Below are 12,356 nucleotides of genomic sequence, written 5' to 3'. Positions count from 1 at the left end.
TATAAGCATCTGCAAATTTTGATGACAGGTGGTCTATGAGGGGGCACATTTTGTGGAACTGGTCATAAGCAGGGTGGCCTCTTAGATAAGAGGATGTATTGGGCCTGATCTGATGGATAGGAGTGCTAGGGGGGTGACAGGAGGTGATTGATGGGTGTCTCAGGGGGCGGTTAGAGGGGAAATAGATGCAATCAATGCACTGGGGAGGTGATCGGAAGGGGGTCTGAGGGGAATCTGAGGGTTTGGCCGAGTGATCAGGAGCCCACACGGGGCAAATTAGGGCCTGATCTGATGGGTAGGTGTGCTAGGGGGTGACAGGAGGTGATTGATGGGTGTCTCAAGGTGTGATTAGAGGGGGAAATAGATGCAAGCAATGCACTGGCGAGGTGATCAGGGCTGGGGTCTGAGGGTGTTCTGAGGTGTGGACGGGTGATTGGGTGCCCTAGGGGCAGATTAAGGTCTAATCTGATGGGTAACAGTGACAGGTTGTGATGGGGGGGTGATTGATGGGTAATTAGTGGGTGTTTGGAGGAGAGAACAGATGTAAACACTGCACTTGGGAGGTGATCTGATGTCGGATCTGCGGGCGATCTATTGGTGTGGGTGGGTGATCAGATTGCCTGCAAGGGGCAGGTTAGGGGCTGATTGATGGGTGGCAGTGACCGGGGGTGATTGACAGGTGATCAGGGGGGATAGATGCATACAGTACAGGGGGGGGGGGGGTCTGGGGAGAATCTGAGGGGTGGGAAGTGATCAGGAGGGAGTAGGGGGCAGATTAGGGACTAAAAAAAAATAGCGTTGACAGATAGTGACAGGGAGTGATTGATGGGTGATTAGGGGGGTGATTGGGTGCAAACAGTGGTCTGGGGGGTGGGCAGGGGGGGGGGTCTGAGGGGTGCTGTGGGCGATCAGGGGGCAGGGGGGGGAAATCGGTGTGCTTGGGTGCAGACTAGGGTGGCTGCAGCCTGCCCTGGTGGTCCCTCGGACACTGGGACCACCAGGGCAGGAGGCAGCCAGTATAATAGGCTTTGTATACATTACAAAGCCTATTATACAAAATACATGCGGCGATCCGGGTGCTAGTAACCCGCCGGCGCTTCCGAACGGCCGGCGGGTTACAGCGAACGGGGGGCGGAGCCAGTCCCCGGCGGCTGATCGTGTCACGAATGACGCGATCGCCGCATAGCTACGCCCGCAGCCGCCCCCGCCGATGGGCGTATTGCGGTCGTTTGGGCCCGGACTTTACCGCCGCCCATCGGCTGGGGGCGGTCGTCAAGTAGTTAATACTCCTTGTTATTTACATGATGAAATAGTGACATCTGCCGATGGAAAGGCAAATATATAGAACATTATTTTATATTACATTTGAATGTGCAATTATCTTATATGATTAATTGTATTAAGAAGAATTTTATATAATAAGCTTTATATTTAAATAAGTATATCAGAAGCCCTGTATATTTCAATAAGCCTTAAATTGCTGTAGACTTTTTACTGGGTCAACCTGACCAATCTTTTGTCTGGGAAAGGACAGACCTATTCCAAACTAATTAGCAGAAGGACGCATTATCAGAAATGCGTCATGATTGACATTGTTTAATGTTTGAAAGTCCCAATGTCTGGGGCAAATAAGTCAACCAGCAGACAAGATGGCTGGTGACGTCCATTTTTAATTAACTGCGTCAGAAATGACCTAATCAGAATTTGTAAACCCTCCAAATGACGTTAATTCTCACAAGATAAGGTAATTAAGGAGTTAAAGCGGAATATAACCCTGCATTTCAACTTTGCTCTAAAACATTATTTACAGTATATTACATGCAACCAGCATTTTTTTTTTTTACTAGACCACCATTGGAAGGGTTACACACAGCTTTAAAGTTCCTGGAGATTTCTGCAGACGCATCCGAAGCTGACAAAGATACATTTTGTTTACATAAATGTATCTAAGTGTTGAATGTGACTCACTCTCTCAGGAGCTGGAAGACAGCCAAAGAGTGTGTAACATTTCTCAATAGATACAATAACTAAATAGAATGTAACAATCTGAACTTCTGCATATCTCTCCCGGAACCTTAAACCTCTGTGTTTAACCCTTCCAATGCTGGTCTAGTAAAAAAAAAAATGCTTTTTGCATATAATATGCTGCAAATAATGTTTTAGAGCAAAGTTGAAATGCAGGGTTATATTCCGCTTTAATAAACAAAATCTGTTATGGTTATTTTAAATGTCAACTATTTACAGTATTCAAAACAAAGATAGCGAGCTACGCACGGAAGTTTCAGCCAATCAGAACCTGGGATTTAGGGAAAGTCCAGATTAGGCAACCATATTGCATCTAATTACTATAAAAGTAGGAGCTGAAAGCTCATAGTTTGCACTAGCCAACCAATCTCCTGAGAAGACACATGAGGCAGAAGCCACCTTCCCACACGTGGTTCTAGATGCTGAAGAGATGACAGAGAAGGGGTAATATGCTTAATGTTCTGGTGGTTTACTTTATTAATTTTTTTAGCATTACATTTTCAAAAACGCACATAATGAGTTAATGGTAATGCAATGTAATGTGTTTTGTATGCGTTTTTCATGTGTTTTTAAATTTTGTTTTTTAAAATTGAAATATAATAGAAAAATGCATGCAAAATGCATATGCGTTTTGTACATGCGAACCGCAAATGCGTAAAAAAAATGCACGCAAAATGCTAGAAAAACGCATATGCGGAAACAAAAATGCAAACACCCTAAAAATGCACATGACAGAAAACCTTTCCCGCACAGACGTGTGCACCCAGCCAGAGGTGGAATGAATGGAGAAAAGGAGTCTCAGAACAAGAAGGTGCAATTTCCAAAGATTTCCAATTTTGGATGCAGTGATGGAAGCCAAGAAGTAGATGGTTTTCTGTAGGCAAGGTCTATATATCCTGTATGAAAAATTGTCTCTTCTAGTGAGCTTGACAAGAAAAAGCTAAAATCTCATTCAAACAGATGCGAACATCCGCTCTTTATTTACATTAAACTGCATTCATCATTAAATTTTTTTCATATTTTGCAATTCCCAGGATGAAGCTTCTAAAAATCTGTCTCGTTGTGAAGACTTGGAAAAGCAAAACAGGCTATTGCATGAACAGTTGGAGACCCTTAGTAAAAAGATGGTCGCTTCTGTTCAAGAAGGTGCTCTCAATGTGTCATTCAGTGAAGAAGGAAAATCTGAAGAACAAGTTATGGAGATATTGAGGTATCAGTTAAATCTAAATCCTTAAGTAGTAACTGTATGAAAGATCATGAAAGTCTAACTAAAGGCTGGAACAAAAACAGCAAGTCTATTTCTTTGTAGTTCAGCACTGCCCTGTGTTTCTACACTGTAGGGTGTATAGTGTTCCCCAGTCCCTCCCAGGTGCTTTCCTTTTATATTGTGCTGTAATATGTACAAACAGAGGCGCACAGAAGAGTAAAACAATGTTCTAAAAATGATAAAAAGAGGGAAGTCGAGGTGGACTTACCTCCCTCTGGTAGTGTACATATACCCAAATGCAGAGTAAAAAATATACAATTTATTCACAGCTCCATAAAATCGCAACGCGTTTCGCGGTCAACAATCCCGCTTCATCAGGCAGTACAGGAGCATATAAAACTGGTTCAAGTCCATAAAGCGTGTGAGCGCTCACTACTACTGCTACTACTGCTGTTCAATAATGCTAGGTGGTTGTACACCCACACAGGCAAACCAGTACTGATTTATAGAGTTCTGAATCGGCTATGAAATAAGACCAGCACGTGGGAAGGAAGGACACCGCACATATCCTTCAGAAGATATGCTGCATAATGCTGGACTAGTCGGCTCTAGCGCTGCTTGACTTAGCCACAGAATTCCACAGAAATAATTACAGGACTGTAGTTATGAATTTTTATTTTTTTTTTACAAAAAACTGGAAAGTCACTATTGCAACATAAGGACAGTTCTAACTAAAAATGACATTCTTCCTTGTGTTCCTGCTTCCCCCTTCCTCACAGGCTTCCCACTGCATTGTCATTGGCAGCATGGGTCTGACTGTAACTCGCTACTAGTGGCTAGCTGTGTGTGTGTGTGTGTGTGTGTGTGTGTGTGTGTGTGTGTGTGTGTGTGTGTGTGTGTGTGTGTGTGTGTGTGTGTGTGTGTGTGTGTGTGTGTGTGTGTGTGTGTGTGTGTGTGTGTGTGTGTGTGTGTGTGTGTGTGTGTGTGTGTGTGTGTGTGTGTGTGCTCGCTCGCAAGCAAGCAGTCATGCTTCCACTTCATGACCGGAACCATGTCATTGCAGGTACCATGTGACCTGATCAACCAACAGTGAGACGGCTGAAGTTTTCCATAAGAAACCGGCCATTTGTGATTCACTGCAGTAGTAGAAACCTTTTTCGATTGCAAAAGTGATTTATTTAAAGAAAAAAAAAAATGCAACAAAAAAGGAAAACCTAAACGTTGCATTGGGGTCTTCAAGAGAGCCTAAGGTTGGCTCAAAAAATGACAAAAAAAGTAGGCTACCTGATCCACAGGGCTGAGCGGATAGTAGTAGCAGCAAAGACCGCTGCTCCCGTGGGCCACAATGGCCCACTTCCACTTTGGTGACCTATAGCTCGCGATACTGCGCAGAGACGGTGGGTCTCTCATAGCATGCATGAAGGCGGAGGAGTGGCAGGAGGTGCAGCCAGGGGAGAGAGCTGCCCAATGGCAGCTCAGGAAACCCTGCAGGAACACCCCTGGCGGGCGTTTTCAACAGGGAATGCCTCTCCCCTGTGTTTTACCACAAAGTTAGACGTGTGTGTGGAGAGGGGGGGGGGGACTATAGCGTGGCAGTTGGGGGTGGACACAGAGCCATGACATTAGGCAGAGAACATGGCTCTGTGTCCCATCTGTCCCCGAAGATCCACCTCAGGTTCTTTTTAAATTAATCCTAAAACTATATTAGCAGAAGTTGGCGCTAAGGAGACTAGAGCACCTAAGCTGCAAGTTCCAAAGAGGGAATCCCAAGACCCTCAAAAATCAACTATAAACAGTTCATAAATAAGAAACACGCGCTAGTGATAATGATTTAATCTATAAAATTCTCATGTACATAGATAAAATGCTCAAAAAACCACACCTATAACAAAACACTCATGCCTTTCATACTATTCACAATCATACCATAAATTCATCAGGTGTATCAAAAACCTCTTCCTAACAACCTGAGCTAATTAAGATCTACACCTAGACTCTTGATTGCTTATTGGCAGTCCTTAATAGCATATGATTCCTGGAGCATAGAAAAAAGGCTTTTTTCTTTTCTTTCTTTCCAGCAACTATTCCAAAAATAGATCGTATATTAAGATCCTATTCATGAGAAGAGTTGGTCAATTTTGTGCAATAAACAGGTGTCAGTTCCAACAGTGCATCACTCAGCCTCAGTGGATTCAGCCCGTTTGATATGTGCTGTCAGTTTTTCACACAGGCATCTTTTAAGACTTTATAAGTCACACTGCATAGATCAGCCTCAGTGGATTCAGCCCGTTTCATATGTGCTAACAGTCTCGTTTACAAACGCTTTTTCAAGCGTGACTTTACAGCAAACTATGTTCAATCAGAGTACCTCTATGTCTTAGAAGCTCCTCTCCCCGATCTTCAAGCTATAGACTCAGCCGGGTACTTCAGAGCTCCCTTTTCCGTTCAGCTCTCGGCGATGCTTGGTCGCATACGTCACTTCCTGCTGACAAGTTCAGCGTGACGCCCGCTGTCTGTTCCAGCAAGCCGTAAGCTGCTCTTTCTGGTGACGTCACCTTAAAGCAATAGGATCCTTTGATGTGCAAATGGTCGCTAAGCGCTATTGCGGCCAGTTTAGTTCCTAAATGCTCCAGAAACGGTTTGTTCAGTTACAAGAGAACCTCTACGCGTTTCAGCTATAATACGTTAGCCTTCTTCAGGAGGATTGATTTTACTCGACATAGTTCATCCACTTAAATAGGTTTTTGCCGGCTCCACCACCCATGTGCAGGTTTATCTCCGCCCACCTCATCATTATGCAAAGTGTGGGTTTATGCAAGTACTTAGCTCATTTTGGCACCTCACAGCTTTTCTTATGCAGATTTATCAACACCCACCTCATCATTATGCACATGTGGGTTTATGCAAATCCTTATACTACCTCTATGACATCTCACAGCTTATCATGTGCATATTTATCTTCACCCTTCTCATCAATATGCAAATGTGGGTTTATGCAGATATTTTACTCATAACTTATCATACTACCATCACAGCAATCCATGCATAATTCTACTCCTTTCATCAATCATGCCTATTGTTTGAATGTATAGTCATTCATTAAAAAAAGCGAATGTTTCCATCTCGCTATTTAATCCTTTTGGCATCAATGTGTCCAGCTGAAAGATCCATCTGGATTCATTCCTAGACATTTTCCTAATAAAATCACCCCCCCTCGGACTCCTCTTTATCACTTCTAAACCAAAAAAGATTGTACCTTTCAAACTTCCATTATGTCTCTCTTTATAATGGTTAGAAAGTGGGTGTTTCTCATTTTTCTTAAGTATATTTTTAAAATGTTCCCCTATACGTGTATGCAATACTCTCTTTGTTCTTCCAACATATCTTTTATGACAGGGACATTGGATACAATATATGACCCCCTTCGTATTGCATGTTATGGAGTCTTTAATTTTAAAGGACACCCCAGCCGGTGTGATGACTTCAGTGACTTTTCCAGGATTATGTGTCATTCTGCAGTTATTGCAGAATCCACATCTTTTAAAACCCTGTTGTCCTTTTAATATCATTGACATATCTCCTTTATTAATTTCATTAGCAGCTGTGGCAATAGAAAGGCCCACATTAGGGGCTCTTTTAAAAATTAGTTTTGGGTTCTCTGGTAATATTTCCCCCAGAATTTTATCCTCCAATACGTTCCAGTGTTTCCGGACAATTCCAGATATCACCCTGGATTGTGATGTGTATTGAAGGACCATGGAAAAGTCACTCCCGTCCCACTCTGTTTTAGTTTTTGGGGCTAATAAGTCTTCTCTTTTCTTACATGCAATCACCCTTCTAGATTCCTCTATCTGTCTTTTGGGGTAACCTTTTTCAAGGAGGCAGTTCTCGAGATTCTCCGCTTCTTCATTATATTCAGCAATTTCTGTACAATTGCGTCGCAATCTCGTGAACTGCCCCCTGGGAACACCATTCAACCAGCGTGGTAAATGACAGCTGGTATGAAGGTTAATCCTAAAACTACAATAGACATTCTGCACCTGCGCATTACTACAGCGCAGAATGCTCCCTGCTGCCGGAGCGTGCACAAGTGGAATGCACTTGCGCTGACTGGCCGAAGATAATGGAGCTTCTACCAGACTATTTAGGAGGTGGAGGACGGCGTGGGAGCGATCGGCCTTGAGGAAGCCCCAGGTATGTATTAAACTTTTTATGTCCTGTCATCTCATCTCGGGTACGCTCAGGCCCGGCCCTAAACTTTTTGCCGCCTGAGGCAATCTTTAAAGAAATCGCCGCGACTCAACCCCCCCCCCCCCCCACCCCCCCTGAGCTGGAGGGGATAGCGAGCAGGAAGGGGGTATTGGGCCTAGCGGCGGGGAGTGGGGTCAGACCCTACGCCGCCCAGGAAGTGACGTCAATGGAGCGCACGCTGGAACGAGGAAGAGGTGAGTGATCCCCGCCCGTTGCCTCTTACAATAGCTGCAGGCAGCAACAGGCTGCAGGCAGCAACATAACTTTTTAAAGCTGGAGGGGAGCGGAGGACGGGGGGCCCAGGCGAGGGAGGGGGGGTCCGACCCCCCCCCTCCCCGCCGCTAGGCCCAATACCCCCTTCCTGCCCGCTATCCCCTCCAGCTCGGGCGGCCCCCCCACACCCACGGACGGATGGGGGGTGCCACCCCCCCAGAAGTGCCGCCTGAGGCAAAAGTTTCACTCCGCCTCATGGGCGGGCCGGCCCTGGGTACGCTTTAATATCATGTTTAAAGAGGCTGGAATAGTTGAGAGATTTGCATGCAGCTTATTTCTTGTATCATAATTGCAAAGAGGAATCTGCAATTAATTTACTATGTTTAAAGGGAAGCATTAATCTAACATTGGGAGGACTGATTAGTCCTACTCGCACTCTAAAAGTACGTACACCCCTTTGATGGATGTCGCACGTTGGGAATCGGGACCCGATCCCCTTGAGCGACATCGCTGGGACTGACTGCACAGACGCAAGTCAGCTGTGTAGCTGATGACAGTGTTGCTATGCGGGGAGGCGAAGGGACAACTGCGTGTTCGTGACGTTACGTGGGGTGAGTTGATCCGCTGGGCAGATTTGTTGATCGAGGTCACTGTACACACACCTGATTATTTGCTGAAAAAAAAACACATATCCAGGCACATCGCCTCTAGTTAGGACATTAAATCAGTTAAGGAAAGGGAGGTGCTGAAGGGGGTGAGGCCAGAAAACAGCAAAAATCAATTAACCCTGCGCACTCTCGCATGCAAATGTTCAAACAAATGCATGCACAGATTCACTCATCCAGGCACCACTGTTCTCCCTACAGCTAAGTTAAAAGCCGGAGTCTTAGTTCACAGAAGCATGCATTCTTATGCTTAGTCACCTACACTGCGCAGAAGTACCCAGGTAAACATAGGTGTCCTAACTCTGGCCCTTTAACATGCATAGTGCAGACATGCAAACATTCATTGCATCAAACCTATCTAGGGATTAGGAGCACACATCCTGACGTCTTGATTATTTGCTAAGGTGGTCATTATCAGCCGCCTCAGCTGACTTTAGTCAAGCATGTGTCCGAGCCTTAATAATTGTGTTCTGTCTTGAGATCAGGTATCAATTAAAATGTAAACACTTGTTTACAGTCAGTTTTCAGATCTGATTGGTTTGTAAGGGTCAAAATGTATCATTTTGTGTATTACCTGCTTTAGTGCCACCATGTCTATAGAGTGCATTAAGCTCTGTTGAAAGGTAATATTTTTACCTTAGAGGACACGAGGTGGGGTTCTAAGAATGATATCCGCACACAGAGGCTCTGTCTGCCTATACAGCCCAGCCTCTGTTGATATGTAGTGTCCCCCTAGGCCCCCCCCCCTGCTCTCTGCTATGCCCCCATAAATCACAGCCGTGCTGTCGACACTCAGCGGGCTGTGTTTACCTATGTATTGTCACTCTCGCCGCTCCCCCGCCTCCTGCATAGTTCCGTCCATGCCCGCGCTCCTTCTCTCCAATCAGCGGGGAGGGAAGGGACGCGGGTGGGGACTAGAGCTATGCAGGAGGCGGGGGTAGCGGCGAGAGTGACACTACATAGGTAAACACAGCCTGCTGAGTGTCGACAGCGCGGCTGTGATTTATGGGGTCAGAGCGCATGGGGGGGGGGGGGGGAGGGGGGCTAGGGGGACACTACATATCAACAGAGGCTGGGCTGTATAGGCAGACCCAGCCTCTGTGTGCGGATATCATTCTTAGAACCCCACCTTGAGTTCTCTTTAAGAGTTCCTGGCAGAAGGATCTATTGCAATAGCAGTATTAGTATTTATAAAAAGGCAGAGGATATTATTACCTTTGCTGTGTGATTGTACAGTTGGGGGAAAATGGAAGGCATGGTACACTGCCATGTTCATTTCTAGTTAAAATGATAGGTCCAGTCAAATTAAGTGGAAGCTATAAAGAAAATGTACATCTATTTCAGTGAAACTATACTGCCTCTGTTACCTAGAGAAAGGAATAAGAGAATGCTGTGCAAATGGTCAGAATACTATAGCGGCGTACAGTGATTAACTTCGGCGCTGTCAGTAGATGAAACTGAAGTTACTTTTAAAACGCTGTAATTCGGCCTCCAGCGGTAGCTGAAAGCCGAATTACATCATTCCCCACTATCCACATGGACCTATAGGGGGTATTGTAATTAACGCCTCTGGGATTTGTGCAGCAGCCAGGATAAGCCATATACCAGCTGTATCCTGTGCCCAAGTCTCCTGGCGGCGATTTTATATGTATGCTGTGCAGGCCATGCAGTTGCACCAGTTTTTGCTCCATTTATCCTCTAGGCTCCTTTATATGGATTTCTCTCTGTTACTCATAAGAAAAAGTGATAATCGCTTAGAGCACAGTCATAAAATGTGTGCTACGTTAATATAGTGCCTACAGAACGTGACCTAGGTTCATGTACTTGTATATTATCAACCATCATTTGGATCTAAGTATTATTTGTTATGACCATGGTGACTCATATGGGGCCCACTTCATTCAGGGTTCCACTGTTTGCTTTGTCCACCACTGGTCTTATATGTTCAGCTACATGACCTGGGTTTTAGGCAGAACACCTAGGCTCTGCAGGAGTACTGTAAATACCACTGATCTCCCTTTTTTTCTGCAGCTTTCTCCATCATGATATGAGGAAGGAGTAGCCTCCATGCTGCTTCAGTCACACTAAACTATTATTTTGTGATACTTTAGCTCCTCTTATGACCAGGTTTTTGCCTGCAAGAGGGTGGGGTGGGAACTTCTAACACCACAGTCACTAGCTACAATACTTTTTTTTTTTTTTTTTTTTTTTTTTTATTGGTGTAAACAAAAATGTGCAAACTTATTTTCGTGTCATGTAGAATTTGGGGATATTCTAACCAAGGAGTTGAATAGCAGAAGCCATTGTAAAATCGGCTTTTAACTTTGGGTTCTTGTCATAAGCTTATTGGTGTATTTTTGTATTTTCTGTTGTAAATTGTCTATTGCAGATTTGTAAGACGAGAAAAGGAAATAGCTGAAACTAGATTTGAAGTTGCCCAAGTTGAATGTCTGAGATATCGACAGCGTTTAGAACACATGGAGAAAGAAATAAGCGAACTCCAGGAAAGCTTAAATGCAGAACGTGAAAAAGTTCAGGTTGGTTCCAAAATTTCTTAAACAAAAAAACAAACAAAAAAAACAACTTTAGGCTTACTTTACAAGACAAGACAAATAACATTTATATTGCGCTTTTCTCCTTGCGGACTCAAAGCGCCAGAGCAGAGCAGCAGCCACTAGGGCGCGCTCTATTGGCAGTAGCAGTGTAAGGGAGACTTGCCAAAGGTCTCCTACTGAATTAGTGCTGGCTTACTGAACAGGCAGAGCCGAGATTCGAACCCTGGTCTCCTGTGTCAGAGGCAGAGCCCTTAACCATTACACCATCAGCCAACTTTAGGTTCATACTGAAAGGGAACCTAAACTGAGAGGGATATGGATGTTACCTTTTAAACCATACCAGTAGCCTGGCAGTCCTACTGATCTCTTTAGCTGCAGCAGTGGCTGAATCACACACCTGAAACAAGCATGCAGCTAATCCAGTCTGACTTCAGTCAGAGCACCTGATCTGCATGCTTGTTCAGGGGCTGTGGCTAAAAGTATTAGAGACAGGATCAGCAGGAGAGTCAGGCAACTGGTATTTTAAAAAGGAAAAATCCATATCCTTCTCAGTTTAGGTTTCTTTGAAGTAAACACTGATGCAGGGCAGAGCGTCTTGCTTTAAGTAAAGTGGTAAGACCCTCCCCATTCTTTACTTTTTCATCATATATCTCTGAAAGCCTTTGTTTACTAATGAGGGCATGGGAGGACACTGCTACTTTTTGTAGGGTTGAGTTTTTCTCCTCTTTACCTACCAAAGCTTTATTCAAGCTTTCTTATGCAACGGAAGTACTTTCAACTTGAGTTTTTATGTTGGATATTTTTTGTTGTCAAATAAATTTTGAGAAAAACTGTTCTATTAAGTCAATTTGTAAAAGTGTATTTTTTAATACTAATTTGCTGAAAAGTATTAAAATGAAGTGGAAAAATGCTGAAGTGTTTGAAACAAAACAGATAAAACTGATTTCTACTTAAATTCAATTGCCATCTCTGATCTGATGTCTGCCAGTCTTATGGGTGATGAATTTCATCAGTCTGATTTGTGCATGTCTTGTGGCGCAGTTCATGAAAGCAGTTGGCACTGTTGTGCAATAAGTTTAAGGCCTGCAGGATCTCAGTCATACATGTCATCTTGAGTCTTCTCAGTCCCCTTTAGGGGACAGGCAATTCATTTGAAAAGGGTGGAGAAAATTAATGTATTTACTACTTTAGTAAAGCCCACAGCATAGATGGGCCATAGTCCTGTCTATGAACACCAAGGCAGAGTAGATTTAACAGGCATAGGAAAATATTTTTGTACCAAGTATCAGCCATGCTGTAAGCAGAATATTTGCTCACTTTCTCCTGTACAGGAGAACATGTAGGGATGTACAGAGTAAATACATTTAGTATTAGTGCTCTTCACCCTTTTAATGTGAATTTTACTTAGACCAAACTATCAGATTAATGCTGCTTTCTTGC

General features: G+C 44.1%; 1 protein-coding gene across 1 annotated transcript in view; it reads left to right on the top strand.

Moving 5' to 3' along the window:
• Nucleotides 1–12,356, top strand: part of TPR (translocated promoter region, nuclear basket protein) — a 191,083-nt gene that overhangs the window by 92,628 nt on the left and 86,099 nt on the right. The window contains exons 26-27 of the mRNA XM_068240152.1: nt 3,060–3,235; nt 10,751–10,898. Of these exons, the coding sequence (XP_068096253.1) occupies nt 3,060–3,235; nt 10,751–10,898 (324 nt within the window). The remainder of the gene's footprint in view (nt 1–3,059; nt 3,236–10,750; nt 10,899–12,356) is intronic.

This window comes from Hyperolius riggenbachi, chromosome 6 (assembly GCF_040937935.1).
Source record: "Hyperolius riggenbachi isolate aHypRig1 chromosome 6, aHypRig1.pri, whole genome shotgun sequence".
Taxonomy (NCBI): domain Eukaryota; kingdom Metazoa; phylum Chordata; class Amphibia; order Anura; family Hyperoliidae; genus Hyperolius; species Hyperolius riggenbachi.
Note: the sequence above shows the minus strand (reverse complement) of the source record. Positions and strands in the feature narration are given on the sequence as shown.